Source organism: Odocoileus virginianus, chromosome 1 (assembly GCF_023699985.2).
Source record: "Odocoileus virginianus isolate 20LAN1187 ecotype Illinois chromosome 1, Ovbor_1.2, whole genome shotgun sequence".
In the NCBI taxonomy this organism is placed as follows: Eukaryota; Metazoa; Chordata; class Mammalia; order Artiodactyla; family Cervidae; genus Odocoileus; species Odocoileus virginianus.
Genome location: NC_069674.1, coordinates 93,240,259 through 93,260,817, shown reverse-complemented (window position 1 = coordinate 93,260,817; position 20,559 = coordinate 93,240,259). Strand labels below are relative to the sequence as shown.

At 36.0% G+C, this 20,559-nt stretch overlaps 1 protein-coding gene across 9 annotated transcripts in view; it reads left to right on the top strand.

The window, feature by feature from the left end:
* The window catches only part of PHF14 (PHD finger protein 14), a 211,420-nt gene that overhangs the window by 61,609 nt on the left and 129,252 nt on the right, over positions 1-20,559 (top strand). For all 9 annotated transcript variants that reach the window (XR_002309267.2, XM_070470974.1, XM_070470970.1 and 6 more), the window contains exons 12-14: positions 377-480; positions 10,525-10,656; positions 13,892-14,060. Coding sequence is in view for 8 of the 9 variants with exons in the window: in XM_070470974.1 (XP_070327075.1) it covers positions 377-480; positions 10,525-10,656; positions 13,892-14,060 (405 nt within the window). In the remaining variant the exon portion in view is untranslated. The remainder of the gene's footprint in view (positions 1-376; positions 481-10,524; positions 10,657-13,891; positions 14,061-20,559) is intronic.

Here is a 20,559-nt window from a genome sequence, read left to right as displayed (position 1 = left end):
TGGAGCACCAGTGTAGCTGTGGTGTTGAAGAAAATAAACGGCCTCAATATTCCTTTTGTCAAGGGTTCTTTTTTTTTTTTAAGTTCTTGAATTCTTGTCCTTGTCTTTCACTTTTAAAACGAAAGTAGAAGTTTGATTTTCACAGTGTTTTAGTGGTCCAGAGAAAATTGAGGAAAGTAGCTAATTATAGGCTTCTCACAGCAGTGACTGTGAGACAAAAACTCATTTTAGTGCTTTTTGCCAGTGTAAAAGCTTATGAAAGATTTCCCCCTCACAATTCTAGCATATTAATTGACTTGAACGGTGCATAAAGAAAAATGTTGCTTTATATTTTTTCTTTGAAAACAAAATAAACTGCATTTGTTCAAATCAATAGAAGTTGAATATACCGGCAATTTTGCGAGCACCCAAGGAGAGAAAACCAAGTAAAAAAGAAGGAGGCACACAAAAGACATCTACTCTTCCTGCAGTACTTTATAGGCAAGTAATGAAATTTTGATAGATTAATATAGTGTATTTTTAAATGAATACTTTTTAGTACCAAGATGCTTTAAATATTTGTGAATGAATTATGTTTATATGAGAATTTAAAGTTAAATGTGTTTGAAGTTCTTTTTTTTTTCTTGAAGTTCATTTTATTAATACCGTCATCAAAGATACTTTCCAGACTGAATGATGATAGAATAGAGTCACTCCTCTTTTAATGATAAATCACTGTTTGTATACTTTGAGTAACTGGGATTATATGTGTACAAGCTCCATGGAAAACTCCTCTTTAGAAAACTGGAAAGTGACTTTTAAGTAATGTACATGATTATTTTCTTAAATAGTTAAAACAATGTGTTGGATAAATGGACATTTATATTTTATTTTGCTTGAGTGAGTTTTAGAGGTTTACATGTGTTTTTAGATAGTGTTGGATATTATAGTTTGAATTACTGCCTTTGTACAGTGGCAGTGGTGGATAATGAAGATAAGTTTTATTTTATTTTATTTTTTTATTTTTTTACACTAACCAATCTTTTAATAGCACAGATTCATTTCCATTGTTTTGGTACATTGTACAAATGGATTCATACAATATGTATTTTTTTTTCTTTTTTTTTTATTTCCATTTATTTTTATTAGTTGGAGGCTAATCACTTCACAATATTGTAGTGGGTTTTGTCATACATTGACATGAATCAGCCATGGATTTACATGTGTTCCCCATCCCAATCCCCCCTGCCACCTCCCTCTCCACCCGATCCCTCTGGGTCTTCCCAGTGCACCAGGCCCGAGCACTTGTCTCATGCATCCAACCTGGGCTGGTGATCTGTTTCACCCTAGATAATATACATGTTTCGATGCTGTTCTCTTGAAACATCCCACCCTTGCCTTCTCCCACAGAGTCCAAAAGTCTGTTCTATACATCTGTGTCTCTTTTTCTGTTTTGCATATAGGGTTATCGTTACCATCTTTCTAAATTCCATATATATGTGTTAGTATGCTGTAATGGTCTTTATCTTTCTGGCTTACTTCACTCTGTATAATGGGCTCCAGTTTCATCCATCTCATTAGAACTGATTCAAATGAATTCTTTTTAATGGCTGAGTAATATTCCATGGTGTATATGTACCACAGCTTCCTCATCCATTCGTCTGCTGATGGGCATCTAGGTTGCTTCCATGTCCTGGCTATTATAAACAGTGCTGCAATGAACATTGGGGTGCACGTGTCTCTTTCAGATCTGGTTTCCTTGGTGTGTATGCCCAGAAGTGGGATTGCTGGGGCATACGGCAGTTCTATTTCCAGCTTTTTAAGAAATCTCCACACTGTTCTCCATAGCGGCTGTACTAATTTGCATTCCCACCAACAGTGTAAGAGGGTTCCCTTTTCTCCACACCCTCTCCAGCATTTATTGCTTGTAGACTTTTGGATAGCAGCCATCCTGACTGGCGTGTAATGGTACCTCATTGTGGTTTTGATTTGCATTTCTCTGATAATGAGTGATGTTGAGCATCTTTTCATGTGTTTGTTAGCCATCTGTATGTCTTCCTTGGAGAAATGTCTGTTTATTTCTTTGGCCCATTTTTTGATTGGGTCATTTATTTTTCTGGAGTTGAGCTGGAGGAGTTGCTTGTATATTTTTGAGATTAATCCTTTGTCTGTTGCTTCGTTTGCTATTATTTTCTCCCAATCTGAGGGCTGTCTTTTCACCTTGCTTATAGTTTCCTTTGTTGTGCAAAAGCTTTTAAGTTTCATTAGGTCCCATTTGTTTATTTTTGCTTTTGTTTCTAAAATTCTGGGATGTGGGTCATAGAGGATCCTGCTGTGATTTATGTCAAAGAGTGTTTTGCCTATGTTCTCCTCTAGGAGTTTTATAGTTTCTGGTCTTACGTTTAGATCTTTAATCCATTTTGAGTTTATTTTTGTGTATGGTGTTAGAAAGTGTTCTAGTTTCATTCTTTTACAGGTGGTTGACCAGTTTTCCCAGCACCACTTGTTAAAGAGGTTGTCTTTTTTCCATTGTATATCCTTGCCTCCTTTGTCGAAGATAAGGTGACCATAGGTTCATGGATTTATCTCTGGGCTTTCTATTCTGTTCCATTGATCTATATTTCTGTCTTTGTGCCAGTACCATACTGTCTTGATGACTGTGGCTTTGTAGTAGAGCCTGAAGTCAGGCAGGTTGATTCCTCCAGTTCCATTCTTCTTTCTCAAGATTACTTTGGCTATTCGAGGTTTTTTTGTATTTCCATACAAATTGTGAAATTATTTGTTCTAGTTCTGTGAAAAATACCGTTGGTAGTTTGATAGGGATTGCATTGAATCTATAGATTGCTTTGGGTAATATAGCCATTTTGACAATATTGATTCTTCCAATCCATGAACACGGTATATTTCTCCATCTGTTTGTGCCCTCTTTGATTTCTTTCATCAGTGTTTTATAGTTTTCTATGTATAAGTCTTTTGTTTCTTTAGGTAGATATACTCCTAAGTATTTTATTCTTTTTGTTGCAGTGGTGAATGGTATCGTTTCCTTAATTTCTCTTTCTGTTTTCTCATTGTTAGTGTATAGGAATGCAAGAGATTTCTGTGTGTTAATTTTATATCCTGCAACTTTACTGTATTCGTTGATTAGCTCTAGTAATTTTCTGGTAGAGTCTTTAGGGTTTTCTATGTAGAGGATCATGTCATCTGCAAACAGAGAGAGTTTCACTTCTTCTTTTCCTATCTGGATTCCTTTTACTTCTTTTTCTGCCCTGATTGCTGTGGCCAACACTTCCAAAACTATGTTGAATAGTAGTGGTGAGAGTGGGCACCCTTGTCTTGTTCCTGATTTCAGGGGAAATGCTTTCAATTTTTCACCATTGAGGGTGATGCTTGCTGTGGGTTTGTCATATATAGCTTTTATTATGTTGAGGTATGTTCCTTCTATTCCTGCTTTCTGGAGAGTTTTAATCATAAATGGATGTTGAATTTTGTCAAAGGCTTTTTCTGCATCTATTGAGATAATCATATGGTTTTTATCTTTCAATTAATGTGGTGTATTGCATTGATTGATTTGCGGATATTAAAGAATCCTTGCATTCCTGGGATAAAGCCCACTTGGTCATGGTGTATGATTTTTTTAATATGTTGTTGGATTCTGTTTGCTAGAATTTTGTTAAGGATTTTTGCATCTATGTTCATCAGTGATATTGGCCTGTAGTTTTCTTTTTTTGTGGCATCTTTGTCTGGTTTTGGAATTAGGGTGATGGTGGCCTCATAGAATGAGTTTGGAAGTTTACCTTCTTCTGCAATTTTCTGGAAGAGTTTGAGTAAGATAGGTGTTAGCTCTTCTCTAAATTTTTGGTAGAATTCAGCTGTGAAGCCATCTGGTCCTGGGCTTTTGTTTGGTGGAAGATTTCTGATTACAGTTTCGATTTCCTTGCTTCTGATGGGTTTGTTAAGATCTTCTATTTCTTCCTGGTTCAGTTTTGGAAAGTTATACTTTTCTAAGAACTTGTCCATTTCTTCCAAGTTGTCCATTTTATTGGCATAGAGCTGCTGGTAGTAGTCTCTTATGATCCTTTGTATTTCAGTGTTGTCTGTTGTGATCTCTCCATTTTCGTTTCTAATTTTGTTAATTTGGTTCTTCTCCCTTTGTTTCATAATTAGTCTTGCTAATGGTTTGTCAATTTTGTTTATTTTTTCAAAAAACCAGCTTTTAGCTTTGTTGATTTTTGCTATGGTGTCTTTAGTTTCTTTTGCATTTATTTCTACCCTAATTTTTAAGATTTCTTTCCTTCTACTAACCCTGGGGTTCTTCATTTCTTCGTTCTCTAGTTGCTTTAGGTGTAGAGTTAGGTTATTTATTTGACTTTTTTCTTGTTTCTTGAGGTAGGCCTGTAATGCTATGAATCTTCCCCTTAGCACTGCTTTTACAGTGTCCCATAGGTTTTGGGTTGCTGTGTTTTCATTTTCATTAATTTCTATGCATATTTTGATTTCCTTTTTGATTTCTTCTATGATTTGTTGGTTATTCAGAAGCGTGTTTAGCCTCCATATGTTTGAATTTTTAATAATTTTTTTTCCTGTAATTGAGATCTAATCTTACTGCACTGTGGTCAGAAAAGATGACTGGATGATTTCAATCTTCTTGAATTTACCAAGACGAGATTTATTGCCCAGGATGTGATCTATTCTGGAGAAGGTTCTGTGTGCACTTGAGAAAAAGGTGAAGTTGATTGTTTTGGGGTGAAACGTCCTATAGATGTCAGTTAGGTCTAGCTGGTCCATTGTGTCCTTTAAAGTTTGTGTTTCCTTGTTCATTTTCTGTTTAGTTGATCTATCCATAGTTGTGAGTGGGGTATTAAAGTCTCCTACTATTATTGTGTTACTATTAATTTCCTCTTTCATACTCGTTAGTGTTTGCCTTACATATTGCAGTGCTCTTATGTTGGGTGCCTATATATTTATAATTGTTATATCTTCTTCTTGGATTGATCCTTTGATCATTATGTAGTGTCCATCTTTGTCTCTTTTCACACCCTTTATTTGAAAGTCTATTTTATCTGATATGAGTATTGCGACTCCTGCTTTCTTTTGGTCTCCGTTTGCGTGGAATATTTTTTTCCAGCCCTTCACTTTTAGTCTGTATGTGTCCCTTGTTTTGAGGTGGGTCTCTTGTAGACAGCATATATAGGGGTCTTGCTTTTGTATCCATTCAGCCAGCCTTTGTCTTTTGGTTGGGGCATTCAACCCATTTACATTTAAGGTAATTATTGATAGGTATGGTCCCGTTGCCATTTATTTTGTTGTTTGGGGTTCACATTTATACCACCTTTCTGTGTTTCCTGTCTAGAGAAGATCCTTTAGCATTTGTTGAAGAGCTGGTTTGGTGGTGCTGAATTCTCTCAGCTTTTGCTTGTCTGTAAAGCTTTTGAGTTCTCCTTCATATCTGAATGAGATCCTTGCTGGGTAGAGTAATCTAGGTTGTAGGTTATTCTCTTTCATTACTTTAAGTATGTCCTGCCATTCCCTTCTGGCCTGAAGAGTTTCTATTGATAGATCAGCTGTTATCCTTATGGGAATCCCTTTGTGTGTTATTTGTTGTTTCTCCCTTGCTGCTTTTAATATTTGTTCTTTGTGTTTTATCTTTGTTAATTTGATTAATATGTGTCTTGGGGTGTTTCGCCTTGGGTTTATCCTGTTTGGGACTCTCTGGGTTTCTTGGACTTGGGTGGCTATTCCCTTCCCCATTTTAGGGAAGTTTTCAGCTATTATCTCCTCGAGTAACTTCTCATGGCCTTTCTCTTTGTCTTCTTTTTCTGGGACTCCTATGATTCGAATGTTGGTGCGTTTCACATTGTCCCAGAGGTCCCTGAGGTTGTCCTCATTTCTTTTGATTCTTTTTTCTCTTTTCCTCTCTGCTTCATTTATTTCCACCATTTTATCTTCTAACTCACTTATCCTATCTTCTATCTCTGTTATTCTACTCATGGTTCCCTCCAGAGTGTTTTTGATCTCATTTATTTCATTATTAATTTTTAATTGACTTTTTTTATTTCTTCTAGGTCCTTGTTAAACCTTTCTTGCATCTTCTCAATCTTTGTCTCCAGGCTATTTATTTGTAACTCCATTTTGTTTTCAAGATTTTGGATCATTTTTATTATCATTATTCTAAATTCTTTTTCAGGTAGATTCCCTATTTCCTCCTCTTTTGTTTGACTTGGTGGGCTTTTTTCATGTTCCTTTACCTGTTGGGTATTTCTCTGCCTTTTCATCATGTTTAGATTGCTGTGTCTGGAGTGGGCTTTCTGTATTCTTGTGGTCTGTGATTCCTTTTCATTGTGGAGGTTTCACCCAGTGGGTGGGGTTGGACGATTGGTTTGTCAAGGTTTCCTGGTTAGGGAAGCGTGTGTCAGCGTTCTGGTGAGTGGAATTGGATTTCTTCTCTCTGGAGTGCAATGGAGTGTCCAGTAATGAGTTTTGCGATGGGTCTTTGTGTTAGGTGTGACTTTGGACAGCCTGTATGTTGACACTCAGGTCTATGTTCCTGCGTTGCTAAAGAATTTGTGTGGTATGTATTGTACTGGAGCTTATTGGCTCTTGGGTGGTGGTTGGTTTTGGTGTAGGTATGGAGGCTTTTGGATGGTTTCTTATTCCCTAATGTTCTGTGTAGACAGGAGTTTTCTGGTTTTCTCAGGTTTTGGGCTTAAGTCTCCTGTCTCTGGATTTCAGTTTTATTCTTGCAATAGTCTCAAGACTTCTCCAACTATACAGCACTGATAATAAAACTTCTAGGTTATGGTGAAAAGATTCTCCACCGTGAGAGACAACCAGAGAGGTTCACAGAGTTACATGAAGAATAGGAGAGGGAGGAAGGAGATAGAGGTGAGCAGGAGAAGAAAAAGAGGACTCAAGAGGAGAGAGACAGATCTACGCAGTTATCTGTTCCCAAAGTGTTCTCTGTAGCCCAGACACTCACAAAGCTTCACAGAGTTGGATTGGGAAGAGAAGGGGAAAGGAGGAAATAGAGGTGTTCTGAGGTAGAAAACAGAGAGTCAAAAGTGGGAGAGTAATCACCACACTCCTGAATAGAAATGGGAACTGAATATTGGATTCTTAAATGTCCAAAATTTATATCACATACTGAAAAACAAAGATTAAAAATCTAGTGTAGAGGTTAGACTCTTTGAAATACAATATTTAAAAACAAAAACAAAAACACAAAAAATTTAGAAATGTATATGAAGTTCGGTTTAAAAATAGGGTTTCTCTCGCTCGCTCGCTCTTTTTTTTTTTTTTTGGCAAGGTTATAGTGAGATGGAAATGAAAATTAAGGAATAATAGAGGAGTATTAGAGGACTTTCAAAGGAAATAGGAGAGAAAAAGAAGAAAAAGGAAAAAAAAAGAAAAAAAATTTTTTTTTCCCTAATTAAAAAAAATCATAAAAATATATGAAAATGAAAGTTGCGGAGTAATGGGGGAGTAATAGGGAATTTTAAAAGAAAATAAAAGATAAAAAATAAAAAATAAAAAGAAAAAAAGTTTTTTTTTTTTAATTAAAGAAATATATACATAGGAATTTCTCTGGAGTTGTTGCGGTCAGTGTAGGTTCAGTTCAATTTCAGATAGCTCCTCTTTCCAGCTTACACTTCTCAATATCTATAGGCCCCTTCCGGTGTAGTTGGTGTTACCTTCAGGGATTTTAATCTGTTGCACCGGTCCTTTCTGAAGCGGTTCCCTTTATTTTGGCTTCTATTTGCCGTCTCTTCGGTGTCTAATTTCTGCCCTGACACAGGCGGGCGGAGGTGATCTCTTATTTAGGTTCGCTAGTTCAGTTCAGTCCTGCTACGGGGAGGGTGGGGCGCTGCAGACAGATACCGCTCTGTGTGGATAGCACTCACCATGTTCCGGCCACACTGGGTTTGCCCCGCTCACGGGTGTCTGTGCTTTCCCAGTCTACACTGGTCAGGCTCCCGGCTGCTCTATATGGAGCAGGCCCTGCGTTGAGTGCAGTTCCAGTTTTCGGGTACTCCACAAAAGCGCGGATTCAGTTGTGCCTGCGTTTTGTGCCTTCCCCGGCCTGAGCGGTTCAGGCAGCCAGGGGCTCAGGCGTACTCTCCCCGGTGCAGCGCACCTTTTCCCTCCGCGGCGAGCGGCTCAGGCAGCCAGAGGCTTGGGCGCACTCTCCCAGGATGCGGTGCGCCTTTTCCCTCCGCGGCGAGCGGCCCAGGCAGCCAGAGGCTTGGGCACACTCTCCCGGGATGTGGGGCGCTTTTTGTCTCCGTGGCGAGCGGCTTAGGCAGCCAGAGGCTTGGCTGCAATCTTCCCGGATACGGCGCGCTTTTCCCCTCCGCGGCCCCAGCGCGCGCCGCCAGTCGGGTCTCAGGAAGTCTTTAGATGGGAACCGGGGGCCTGTTTGCAGTGTGGGAGGGGGTGGCTTCTCAGGGGCTGAGTTTGCCCTTTTCTCCTCCCCCGTGCCCCCTACCTTCAGTGGGGATTGGCCGGCTCTTCTCTGGAGTTTCTCAGTCCGTTTGTTTTGCGAACTGCCTGCAGTGTGTTTGGGCCGGTTAATTTTGTCCCTTGCTATCCCACTGTTTAAAAAAAGCTCCCTCCGATTGCTCTCAGGGTCTTCGCCCGGTCCTTACCCTAAGCAATGCCGCCCGCTCCTCTCCGTTCCGCCCCCGCTTGTTGCTGGTGGGTGCGGGCGTCTGGGTTACTTTTCTGCTGGGAGTTGCTTTTAGGCACGTAATCTGTGGGCCTTATTTAATTTTTCCTCCCAGTTAGATTGCCGAAAACTTCCCCCAGTCCCGCCAGTGCGAGGGTTTCCTGGTGTTTGGAAACTTCCTCTATTAAGACTCCCTTCCCGGGACGGGTCTCCGTCCGTAGCTCTTTTGTCTCCCTTTTTATCTTTTATATTTTGTCCTACCTCCCTTCGAAGAGAATGGGCTGCTTTTCTGGGCGCCTGATGTCCTCTGCTAGCGATCAGAAGTTGTTTTGTGAAATTTGCTCAGCGTTCAAATGTTCTTTCGATGAATTTGTAGGGGAGAAAGTGGTCTCCCCGTCCTATTCCTCCACCATCTTGGCTCCTCCCCTGAAGATAAGTTTTAGATTTGAATCTGTCTAAATTTTTTTTGTGTGCTCAGTTGTAACAAGTTCATTTCCCCAAATATTTTTGTTCTTTTTTTTTTTTTTGGCTTAATATTTTACAGTGTTCACCATTGTAGCATTTTTATATAGTTAAGATTTCTTTCCATACCAGTAGGTTTGGATCTTACTTTTTTTTTCATGAAGCTGATGAAACTAATTGAGACAAGTTTAGAAGTTGCTAGTATGTTTGTGTGTATCCATACACACACAAATGTATCTATTCACACACACAAGTAAATATGCTTATGTAAATTTATACATGTTCTCCACACAACCTCTTTCTTTCTCAGAAATAGCAACAACAATATCAGTCTTAATAACTATTTTCTCTTCTAGCTTGGAGGCTTTCTCCATAGGTAATAGCAGTTAACTTCCTTGAAATGTGGGAAAAGCTCACTAGTGTCTATAGTGTACTTTATGAAGACTTAGCAACTTTCACAGTCTAGCTTTTCCAGATAAAATTGTGTCATTTGAAACTGTCAGGCTTATCACTTATGCTTCTGAGTTTTCATCACTATAGCTCATTTTTGTTTCAGAATACAGTTTAGTAATTTTTCATTTTTACTCTGAGCAACTTTGATACCAAGTATCGGTCTTTGTTGTACGTGTATATTTGATTTTTTTTTTCCCTAAGGTTATTTAAAATTCAAAAATCATTGCTGTTTCTGTATATGTATGCTTTTTTTAGGTTCTCAACAACTTTTTTCTCACCCTTCACATTCCTAATATAAGTACACCCTGGATTTGTAGATCATGGTGTTTTGTGCTCTCAGGAGTAGTTAACGTTTTGCACAAGAAAAGTTAGATTTCTTAAGAACAATAAAAACTCTAAAACAACAGTAACAATAATAAAACTTCCAGTTCTTTATAATAAACATCAATTGGTTTATTTTTAAGACGCAAAGTCTGATTCTGTAAAAAGACTTACATATGTAATTTATTTACATATTGAAGGTTCTTTGAAAGATTTAGAGTTAATGGTAGAAAATAAACGGAATTTTGTTTGTAAAGTAACTTCTTTGTAGTTTTAGAGAGGTAGAAAATTGAAAAATATTTTTGTTTAATAATTTGTTCCTAGAGATAATTTTGTCTGATGTTACATGGGCTCTTAAGTAATAATTAAGATTAAGATGACATTAGAATAAATACCTAACACATGCCCTTCTCGGAATAGTTTGACTGTAGCAAAATTATAGATCTAAACTATTTTTCTACATTCTCAAAACTGTTTAGATTGTTGCCATTGTAAAAAGATATGTGTTATAAAAAAATATTTGATTTCAATTAAAGAAATATTAAGTTAAATCATAGTGAAATTTTGAAAATTTAAAAATATGCCATAAATTAATTATTCACTATGATAATTATTATTCTAATCCTTTATTGCTGCCTTTATCAAAGCTGTGGCATTTGTAAGAAGAACCATGATCAGCATCTTCTTTTATTGTGTGATACCTGTAAACTCCATTACCATCTTGGATGTCTGGACCCTCCTCTTACGAGGATGCCAAGAAAGACCAAAAACAGTTATTGGTAAGTAAACTGAAGAGCATTTAGATGTTAGAACTGGTGTTGCTCTTAGTTTCAATAGTATAAGATGAAGTGTTACAACATATTGATGCATAATAAAGTTTTCAGTATATTTTCAATTGAAAATTTTATAATGTTTTCCAATAATGACATATTGGCATTTAAAAGTTGTATGTATTTAATATATGTGTACACTGTGAAATAGTCACCACAATCAAGCTAATTAGCGTATTCATCACCTCACATAGTTATCATTTTTTGTGGTAAGAACACTTCAGACATAAATGTTTATTACAGTATTGTATGCATAGAAATGTAGCAGTTTTTCTTGATAAATCAACTTTAAGTTAATTGAGTCTATTTTAATATCTTAGCGATGGTTTCTTAAGGCATGAATTCTGTCTAGTGTGTTTATAATTCTCTTTATTAAAACATTTTTTCAAATTCTTTATTTTTGTTTTTTATCAAGAATTTGCCTCTGTATTCATGCTTTAAATGTAGTTTAGTATTTTGTTTCTAAATTAGTGTCACCAAAGGCTTAAGTTCTAGTAGTTGTCATTTATGCTAGTTGTATATTTAAATTCAACCATTCTTTGTAAATCTAGAAACATTTGATTTATGTTTCTGAATTTTTTCATTAATTTAGGCATGTTGAATCACTACAGATATTTGATAAAAGTTTATGATACTTATAAGTTTTATTCTTTCCTTAATTTTAGTCCAAGAGAAGGACAGATGTTCAAATTCTAATAGATTAATTCTGTATAGGAAGAATATAGGCCACCTGGAGCTTTGGAAGGCACACAACTATTCTTTTTATATAAATTTTACACAACTTCTAGTTTTAGAAAAGACTAGATCCCAGAGTCTTAAATGGTAATGTGTACAAAAAGGTATTTATCAAATACATTAAAGCATGTTTTCTGACCTCATTGTTTTATTTCTTAAACCTACGTTTGTCCATTTTATTAAGACGCTCATGATCTTTCACCATTTTCACATGATTACTTTTTCATGAAGTGAAGTGAAAGTCTCTCAGTCATGTCCGACTCTTTGCGACCCCATGGACCATACAGTCCATGGAATTCTCCAGGCCAGAAGACCGGAGTCTGTAGCCTTTCCCTTTTCCAGGGGATCTTCCCGAGTCAGGTATTGAACCCAGGTCTCCTGCATTGCAGGTAGATTCTTTACCAGCTGAGCCACAAGGGAAGCCCAAGAATACTGGAGTGAGTAGTCTATCCTTTCTCCAGTGGATCTTCCCAACCCAGGAATCGAACTGGAGTCTCCTGCATTGCAGGTGTATTCTTCATCAACTGAGCTCTGAGAGAAGCCCTTCTCTTTCATAGTGCTCTTGTATCAATTTGCCTGGAGATAGTCATACTGGTCAACTCTTTTCAAATATAGTGGAATGTATTACTTTTGATTTTTGAGTGCTTTTGAACCAGAATTTAAGAGAAACTGCTGTCACGTATTAGAATATCAGCAGTGTTAATAAGTATCCTACTTGCATTTCTAAGTTGAAAACCAGTTTGGTAGTCTCCAGGACCAGGGAACTTTGTCATAACCATGGATGTGTTTTAGCATTATTATACAATGACATTGTTTTTCTTTAATAATAAAGATTTTAAAAAGGGCTTCACTCCATTTTTTATATGTATTTATATATATATATTTTGGAGAAGGAAATGGCAACCCACTCCAGTATTCTTGCCTGGAGAATCCCCGTGGACAGAGAAGTCTGGCGGACTACTGTCCATGGGGTCACAAAGTGTTGGACATGACTGAGTGCCTAAGCACACAGCACACGTATGCAATGAAATTGTTTTACTTTAATAATAAAGATTAAAAAAACCTCCTTAACACAAGTTGGAGTGTATAGTGCTGAGGATCAAGAACATATAGCAAACTGAGAAAAATCCTTAGTATTTCAGTATGAAGGTAGTCCTTTGGCATAAATTCCTGACATGAATTTTTATTATTATTACTTTAAACATCCTATTTCTTAGGATCTTGTGTAGCAGTTAATGTAGCAGGCTATTTATAAAATGAGGACTATAGTGTTTAACAGATTGTTGAAAGAGCTGCAATAGTATTTTCATCTGTATTGACTTTATGTACTGCAAGTATCATGTGGCATTTGTCTTGAAATAGGAATAAATAGCAGGTAGAATTTTTTTAGATTTTTCTGAGTTGTTTTGTGGTTTCCAAAGCATAACATTTTTATTTATCTGAGTGCTCTATAGCAAATTTGTCACCTAAATGTATTAACTTTTGGTGGCGATGAGCATGAGAAGCTAGAGACTATCCTGACAAGGAATATAGTTACAAACTGAGAGACAAAAGGGGAAACAAGTCACTTAAAAAACAAAAAAAAAATCCCTATAGTGATTCATTCTAAAAAGATAACTTGTTTCCATATCGCAGAAATGCATGCATGTTAAAAATATTTTTATTTGATGGTAATCTATGAATCCAAAGAATAAGTGCTTGGTTTTTAACAACAGTTATGTAAAAATCTTTAGGGAACTAATGGTAATTGACTCTTATGGGTCAAATTTTTTAGTGTTAAAGTTTTTGCTTAAATGGAAATTTTAAGATATTAAAAGTAATACCTTAAATTTTAATTTGCATGTTACAAATAGTGCATTTGTATTAGCCACACATGATACTTTGTATTTAATTCTGCTATTGGAGTTCAAAATTTAAAGCTGTTAAAATAAATATTAATTTGATATTAAATTACCATGCTAATGAGTGAGAGGTGTGAATTTTTACAGATTCTCAGTTGGTATATTCAGTGCAGCTTGCCATTAATTAAGATGCAAGGATATAATAGCTGTGACAAGTAGAGTTGGTCAATGAATGACTTGGATTTTCTGGTGTCACAATGTATGTCATTTGAGGAAAAATCACAATTTCCTAAGGGAAACTATCTTTTTAATCAGTACTGGGCCTCTTACATTCATTTACTTATATATGTGGCACTATTACATATGTTTTTATGATACTTATTAGGGATACATGAAATTGCTTTGGACATTTTACATGTATTATTGTTACTCTTAAAGGAGTGTATGTGCTTTTCTGTATGATGGTCATTATATGTCTATGGTCACATGTTCCCGTGTACATTTTCATATATTCTAAACATATACCTGCATTTTGTATTTATAGAAACCATGGCTGATGGTGGAAGGTAAAAATGAATGTATGAAATAATATTTTTTTCTGTATGTAGGCAGTGTTCTGAATGTGACCAGGCAGGGAGCAGTGACATGGAAGCAGAGATGGCCATGGAAACCTTACCAGATGGGACCAAACGATCAAGGAGGCAGATTAAGGAACCAGTGAAATTTGTTCCACAGGATATGCCTCCAGAACCCAAGAAGATTCCAATAAGAAACACGGTAATTTATTCCCTAGTAGTCATAATAACCCTGACAAAACTCTGAGGTCAAAATTTAAAGGGTGAGAAAGACAAAGGGAAAGCATATACTCAGTAGCCAATGAAAGAAATATATTGGTTTTGGTTTTTCTTAATAGTTTACTGTTTTGTATTATGAAATATACCATACCAGTTACACATGAGAATGTATAGTTTACATATTCAATGCAAAGCACAATAATAATGAAGACCCATTGTGTTCACAAACACACTTTAAAGATAGAACATTACCAAAACCTATGAAGTCACCTTTGAATCCCTCAAGACTCACTTCACCATCCATTTAGTCTAGAGGTAATCTCCTTTCTCAATTTTGTGTTTTTTATTCACTCCATTTTTTATATGTATTTGTGTATGTATATTGGAGAAGGAAATGGCAACCCACTCCATATTCTTGCCTGGGAAATCCCATGGACAGAGGAGCCTGGTGGGCTACAGTCCACAGGGTCACAAGGGTCAGACTCGACTTAGTGATTAAACTACCACCATCATGTGTGTGTATATTCATAAATAATACATAATTTTTCACAGTTTGAATTTTGTGTAAATTGAGTCAAACTGTTTTTTTCCCATTATTTGATACTTTGACCAACTTTACCTTGATTTGATTCTTACATGCTGATCTGTGTAATTGTAGCTCGTTTATTTTCACCAGTATGTCATTTTTTATTGAAAATAGATCATTATCAGTTCAGTTCAATTCAGTTCAGTCGCTCAGTCATGTCTGCCTCTTTGCCACCCCATGAACTGCACCACGCCAGGTGTCCCTGTCCATCACCAACTCCCAGAGTCCACTGAAACCCATGTCCATTGTGTCGGTGATGCCATCCAACCATTTCATCCTCTGTCGTCCCCTTCTCCTCCTGCCCTCAATCTTTCCCAGCATCAGGGTCTTTTCCAATGAGTCAGCTCTTCTCATCAGGTGGCTAAAGTATTGGAGTTTCAGCTTCAGCATGAGTCCTACCAATGAACACCCAGGACTGATCTCCTTTAGGATGGACTGGTTGGATCTCCTCCCAGTCCAAGGGACTCTCAAGAGTCCCTCAAGTCTCTCAAGAGTCTTCTCCAACACCACAGTTCAAAAGCATCAATTCTTTGGCACTCAGCTTTCTTTATAGTCCAACTCTCACAACCGTACATGACCACTGGAAAAACCACAGCCTTAACTAAACAGACCATTGTTGGTGAAGTAATAGTTTGGCAGTTTTGTTTCCATTTTATTACTTAAAATAATTTTTTTTACTTATTTTTAGCTGTGCTTGGTCTTTATTGCTCTGTGGGCTTTTCTCTAGTTGTGGCACGCAGGGGCTGCTCTCTAGTTGTGGTGTGAGGGTCTTTCATTCTGATGGCTTTTCTGTTGCAGAGCACGTGCTCTAGAGTGCACGGGCTTCAGCTGCTGCCTGGGCTGTGGCTCCCGGGCCCTAGAGAACGGACTGCATAGTTGTGGTGCACGAGCTTTGTTGCTCCCTGGAATGTGGGGTCTTCCCAGATGAAGGCTCAAACCTGTGTCTCCTGCACTTGCAGGTGAATTCTGAGCCACCAGGGAAGCCCTCCATATTTTTGCTTTTATAAACAATTTCACTTTAAATATTTTTGTAAATCTCTTCTGCAGCTTGGTAACAAGGAGTTAGGGTATATAGCAAAGCATGGATTTGCTTAGTTATAGGATATTGGCATCTTCAGTTTTGCTGGGTAAGTGCAATATTTGCCAAACCAGGTTAAACTTATACCAGCAATGAGTGATGTTGCTTTTTCTGCCAAACTTGGTTTGTCCAGTGTTACAATGCTTTCCAATGTGATATATGTAAATAGTAGAGAGTCATTTTATTTTGCATTTCTCTCAATACTTAGTTGACTTAGAGCATCTATATTTTTTTGGTTGGTTGTATGTGCATATCTTATTCAGTTTTTCTATCAGGTTGTTAGCCTATTTCTTATAAAAATTCTCTCAGGTCAGAGCTTTAAAAATTTTTTCCAGAAAACATTTATGTTAGTTATTAGCCTGGGAGCTCTACCAGCCTAAGGCCATTTTAATAAAAGTTTGTCCTGTGTGTCTCTTCCACTTCATGAGTATCGTTAATTTCTACTCCAAAGCTGAGCAATGGCTTACGGTTATGAATTCTTAGGGGAGACATTTTTCACTTTCTTACCTTGAGCCAAGGCAGGCACATTTTACAAATCTGCCTATCCCTAAGGGAGATGTAAATATACTTTTAGGGATAGTTGTCATCATTCATCTGTTTTGTTATCTGTTCGGTTTTAGCTTTACTTTTTCTTTCCCTTACAGTAACAGTTTTCTTAAAAGTTTTTTTTTTTTAAATCTGTAGTAACCATCTATATTATAATCACTTAAAAGATTTTATTTAAGAGAAATAACCTAGATTATTTCATTCAGTTTTGTGTCACAGACTCATTTGAAATTGATGAGGCAAATCTGGGAATTGTTATCTTTTAGATAATTAAAATATTTAGTTTTGGGTGCTCTAAATTGATCAACTTGAAATAGTTTTTTTATAATTTCCACTAGTTTAAAACATTTTTTAGATTTCACAAATATATTTTCTTTACAGATGAACGAGAGAGAAGTTTACTTCTTTAAATAAGCCTGCTTGTTTCTATTTCTAAAATATTCTTCTGTAACTCTTTGATGATATTATCTGCAGCTGTTCTTAAGATCTTAGAGAAAAAGCTGTTACTACTTCTTCTGTCTGTGTTTGCATAGATTATCTTCTTAGGGAACATTTTTTCTAGTTTCTTTATTGTTTAAAGACATCTTTAGGAATGATACTACCATTAACTTTGAAGTTATCATATAGAGGGAAATTTTGTACGTATTATAGTGATATTTGTAAGTCTAACTTAAGATAAAACAAGATTCAATTTTTTTCTAATTTACCTGTCTGCTTTTTAGCCTAAAATTATAAGGAAGTTTTTAAGTTTTCCAGTTTAGTCCAGTGCCTTTCATCATATTCTTTGTCTCTAGTTTCTTTGTGTAAAAGTTCATTTTACAGTAGTCATATTATTCTATCAAAATTTTGAAGAAAATTTTACCCTTGTGATATACAGGATTCATGACAGACCTTAAACTTCAATTTCTCATTTCAAAATAGTATCTCACTCAGTAAAACAGTTCAAATGATCATTTGTTCTCTAAGTTTCCATTTCTGTCAAATTTGTTATGTTCCATTAGATTATAGTGATAGCACAATTTTTAAAAAAGTAGTTTGGGGTTCTTTCATGCTAGTTGAAATGATTTCATCTTCTTTCAGAAACCCATATTGTGAGGTGTATGAATTGATATTCTGTTAGAATGATTTTATTTTAAAAAAATTAAGACTTTACAGTATAATTAAGTGGATAGAACTTTAATCTCTTTGTCCAAGAACCATTGAAAACAAAAAATGATCAGAACTGCTATGGATTGAAGTTCCATTTTCATTGAATAGTTTTCCCTATCCTCTATTATTAATTTCTCTCCTTTTATACTTTATAAATATACTTTATTAATATACTTCATATCTTTATGTTTAAAAATAGCATCATGGTAGTGAGGGAGTAAAAGGGAGAAGGAAGGCATTCATGTGTTGGAATATATGAGTAAATACTAGTGTGTTGCTGGTAATAATTTAACATCTTTTTATCTATACTGCTAATAAGTCCAACTATTATTTTATATTTCTTCCTATTATTTGACCTTTGGCTATTTTACTTCATAACATTTTTCAAAGGTAAGTCAGAAGTGGAAGTGAGTATATGTTTACTCTTACATAAAATAGTTTAATAGTAATAATACCTAACATTTTCTGAGGGTTGATCATATACCAGACACTGTAGTAATCCTCCATCCTACTCCCCCTTAAAAAAATTAGTACTTAGCTATTATAACTTGTGTATTACTCAGGCACAGAAACCTTCAGTAATTTACCTGTGATCTTACAGATAGTAAGAAGAATAGGAATTGCACCCAAATAGCTGAATTAAGAAGTAGTGTCTTTTCTGAGGTCTGTAGAAGAGCATATTTAGTTGTGGTGCAAATGGAATAGTTGCAAAAACATTTGATCATTAGGTAACGTAGTTGGGAATGTGATACGCTCATCTGGTACCAGAATGGTCATGTGTCTTTCCATAGTATAGTGTTACCTATGAGCAGCCAGACACATAGCCACCTACTGACTCTTAAAACTGAGTTCCTTCACATTAAATATTACATTTAACACTTTTTCTTTGTACTTTCAATTGGTGTGAAACTGAACTGTTGTGAACTGTTTTCCTTTTCAAGCTTGTGCAGGAGAGTTGGCAACACTCTTGTCAATCACAGTATAATGCTGTGAATAAAACATTTGAAAATTATTTTACCTTGAGGACATTGATATCTTAAAAAATCAAAAAGAAGAAAAAATTAGAAGCTGCAAATCAATAAGTACACTGATGGCATGTGTATGTGTGAGCTGCCTTTATACGTTTATTTTATTGTTCTCTGTTTCGGTTTGTATTTTTTCTACCACATGGAGTACTGTGAAACCTGCTGTGGGAAAAAAAGGAGTATTGAGTGAAATTAGAGAAGTGCATGGTGGCTTTCTTTACATTTTTTTCCTTTCCTAGCTAGTTATCCCAAATTCCCCTAAAACATTTGTCTTGTTACATCTCAACTTTTTTGATTAAGCAGTGAATATCTTTTTTATTTGTTTGCTTGGTTTGGTCACTCTTAAGACAGATGAGCCCATAGACTCAATCTTTGTGCTCCAATGCCTCTTTTGTGCAAAGCAAAGCGACTACTAGAGAATTGGCATCCACCTTCTTCTGCTGACAGGCAGTTTCTATTTATTATAACCAAAAGGTGCAACAGGGAGTAGAACACTTTGTTTAACCTTACTTTATTCTTATTATTTGGATACTGAAGAAATTCATTTTTTATTTCATTCTACTCTGATTTCCTTAATAAGAATATACAGAAATCTGAAGAGATATATCTTGTTTTGAGACAGTAGACTTAATAAGATGTAGATGCTTTTCAAAGCAAGTAGTCTCAGTATTATTTTTTCTATTAGAAATATTTTCTACCCAAAGATCATAAAAAGATTAACCAGAAAAGTTAGTTGACAAAAATTATAGCATTAAAGATTTAGTGGGTTTTTTTTTTCAAATGGGTTAAAGGAGCTATTTGTGTAAGAATGAAAATAGTATACTTTCAGAAAATATCCTTCCAATACAAACATGAAGATTCTCTCTGTTTTATATTTTAATGTTTTCTCATATTTAATTGCTAAATATCAGTGTTTCTGAAATTTATCATTCTGAATGTTAGAATAATTTTTAAATTAAGTTTTAACTATAAATGTAATGTGAATACTTTTTTTGTTGTAAGAAATTTAAAAATCCAATCTCTTATAACTCTTTTCCCAGAATTCCCTTTCTCCAACCCAATTCACATGCCTTGAATCTATTATAAGAAGGGTATATATTTTGGACTTTGGTTATTTGACATTTCTATAGGTGTATCTGTCAGAGAATAAGAAAAAAAATGATGAATGGGTCATACAGAAAAGTAGTATGGAGATGGTTCAAGACACATAGCATATAATTCAAGTATTAATAAATAAAACAGGAATGATCTGATTTTATAAAATTCTTCACATATTGTTTCCTGTTCCAGAGATAAGACTTGGTAACACTTCTTCCATTGGCTCATAAATATCCCATCTCCAGTATTTCAGTGTCTTAGTAACCATTATTCTCTTTTATTACTGGGTACAAATAGGAGGAGTAAGTTTAAAGAAGGAAGAGGGTTGAAAAGCATATTTTAATAAACTTTACCTGTTGTTTAGTATGTATTTAATATTTATTCATTTGTCATAGCTACCCTATGAATTAGTTACTAATTTCATTGCCATTGCTAAATGTCATTGCCAAATGAGAAACTGAGGCAGAGAGTTTAAGTTACCTATCTAAGGACATCCAGCTTCAAAGTGGTAGAACCAAGAATCAGATTTAACTACTAGCTCCTGAGTCCTTTAACTACTTTATTAGGCTGCCTTTCTAGACAAGATCCTTTCCTGGACTTTCTTGGCTCCTTCCAGCAGCTTAGTAACTAAGGATCTGGTCCGGAGAATGGAAGGCATTCTATAAAGAATTCTGGCCTTACACCACAGGTAAGGGCCTGAATGTCAAGAAGAGATCAGCATGGGTTGGAGGAGCTCTGCTGAACATCAGAGAGACTGTCAATGAAATTATCCTGAAGCACTGAGCAGAGGGTAGGAGCTGACATTAGATAGAGAACTTTGGTGAAGACCTCAGCCTGAACATCACTGGTAGTAAGTGGGTAGAAAAGTGAGTATTTGTGGGAAGGTCTACAAAGCCTGTCAGGACTGTGAAGCGGGAGCTGATGTAAAGGTCTGCAAGGCTGCAGCATGTGAAAAAACCAAGCACCTGAGCCCTGTTACTTCTTGAGAAAAACTGGCCTT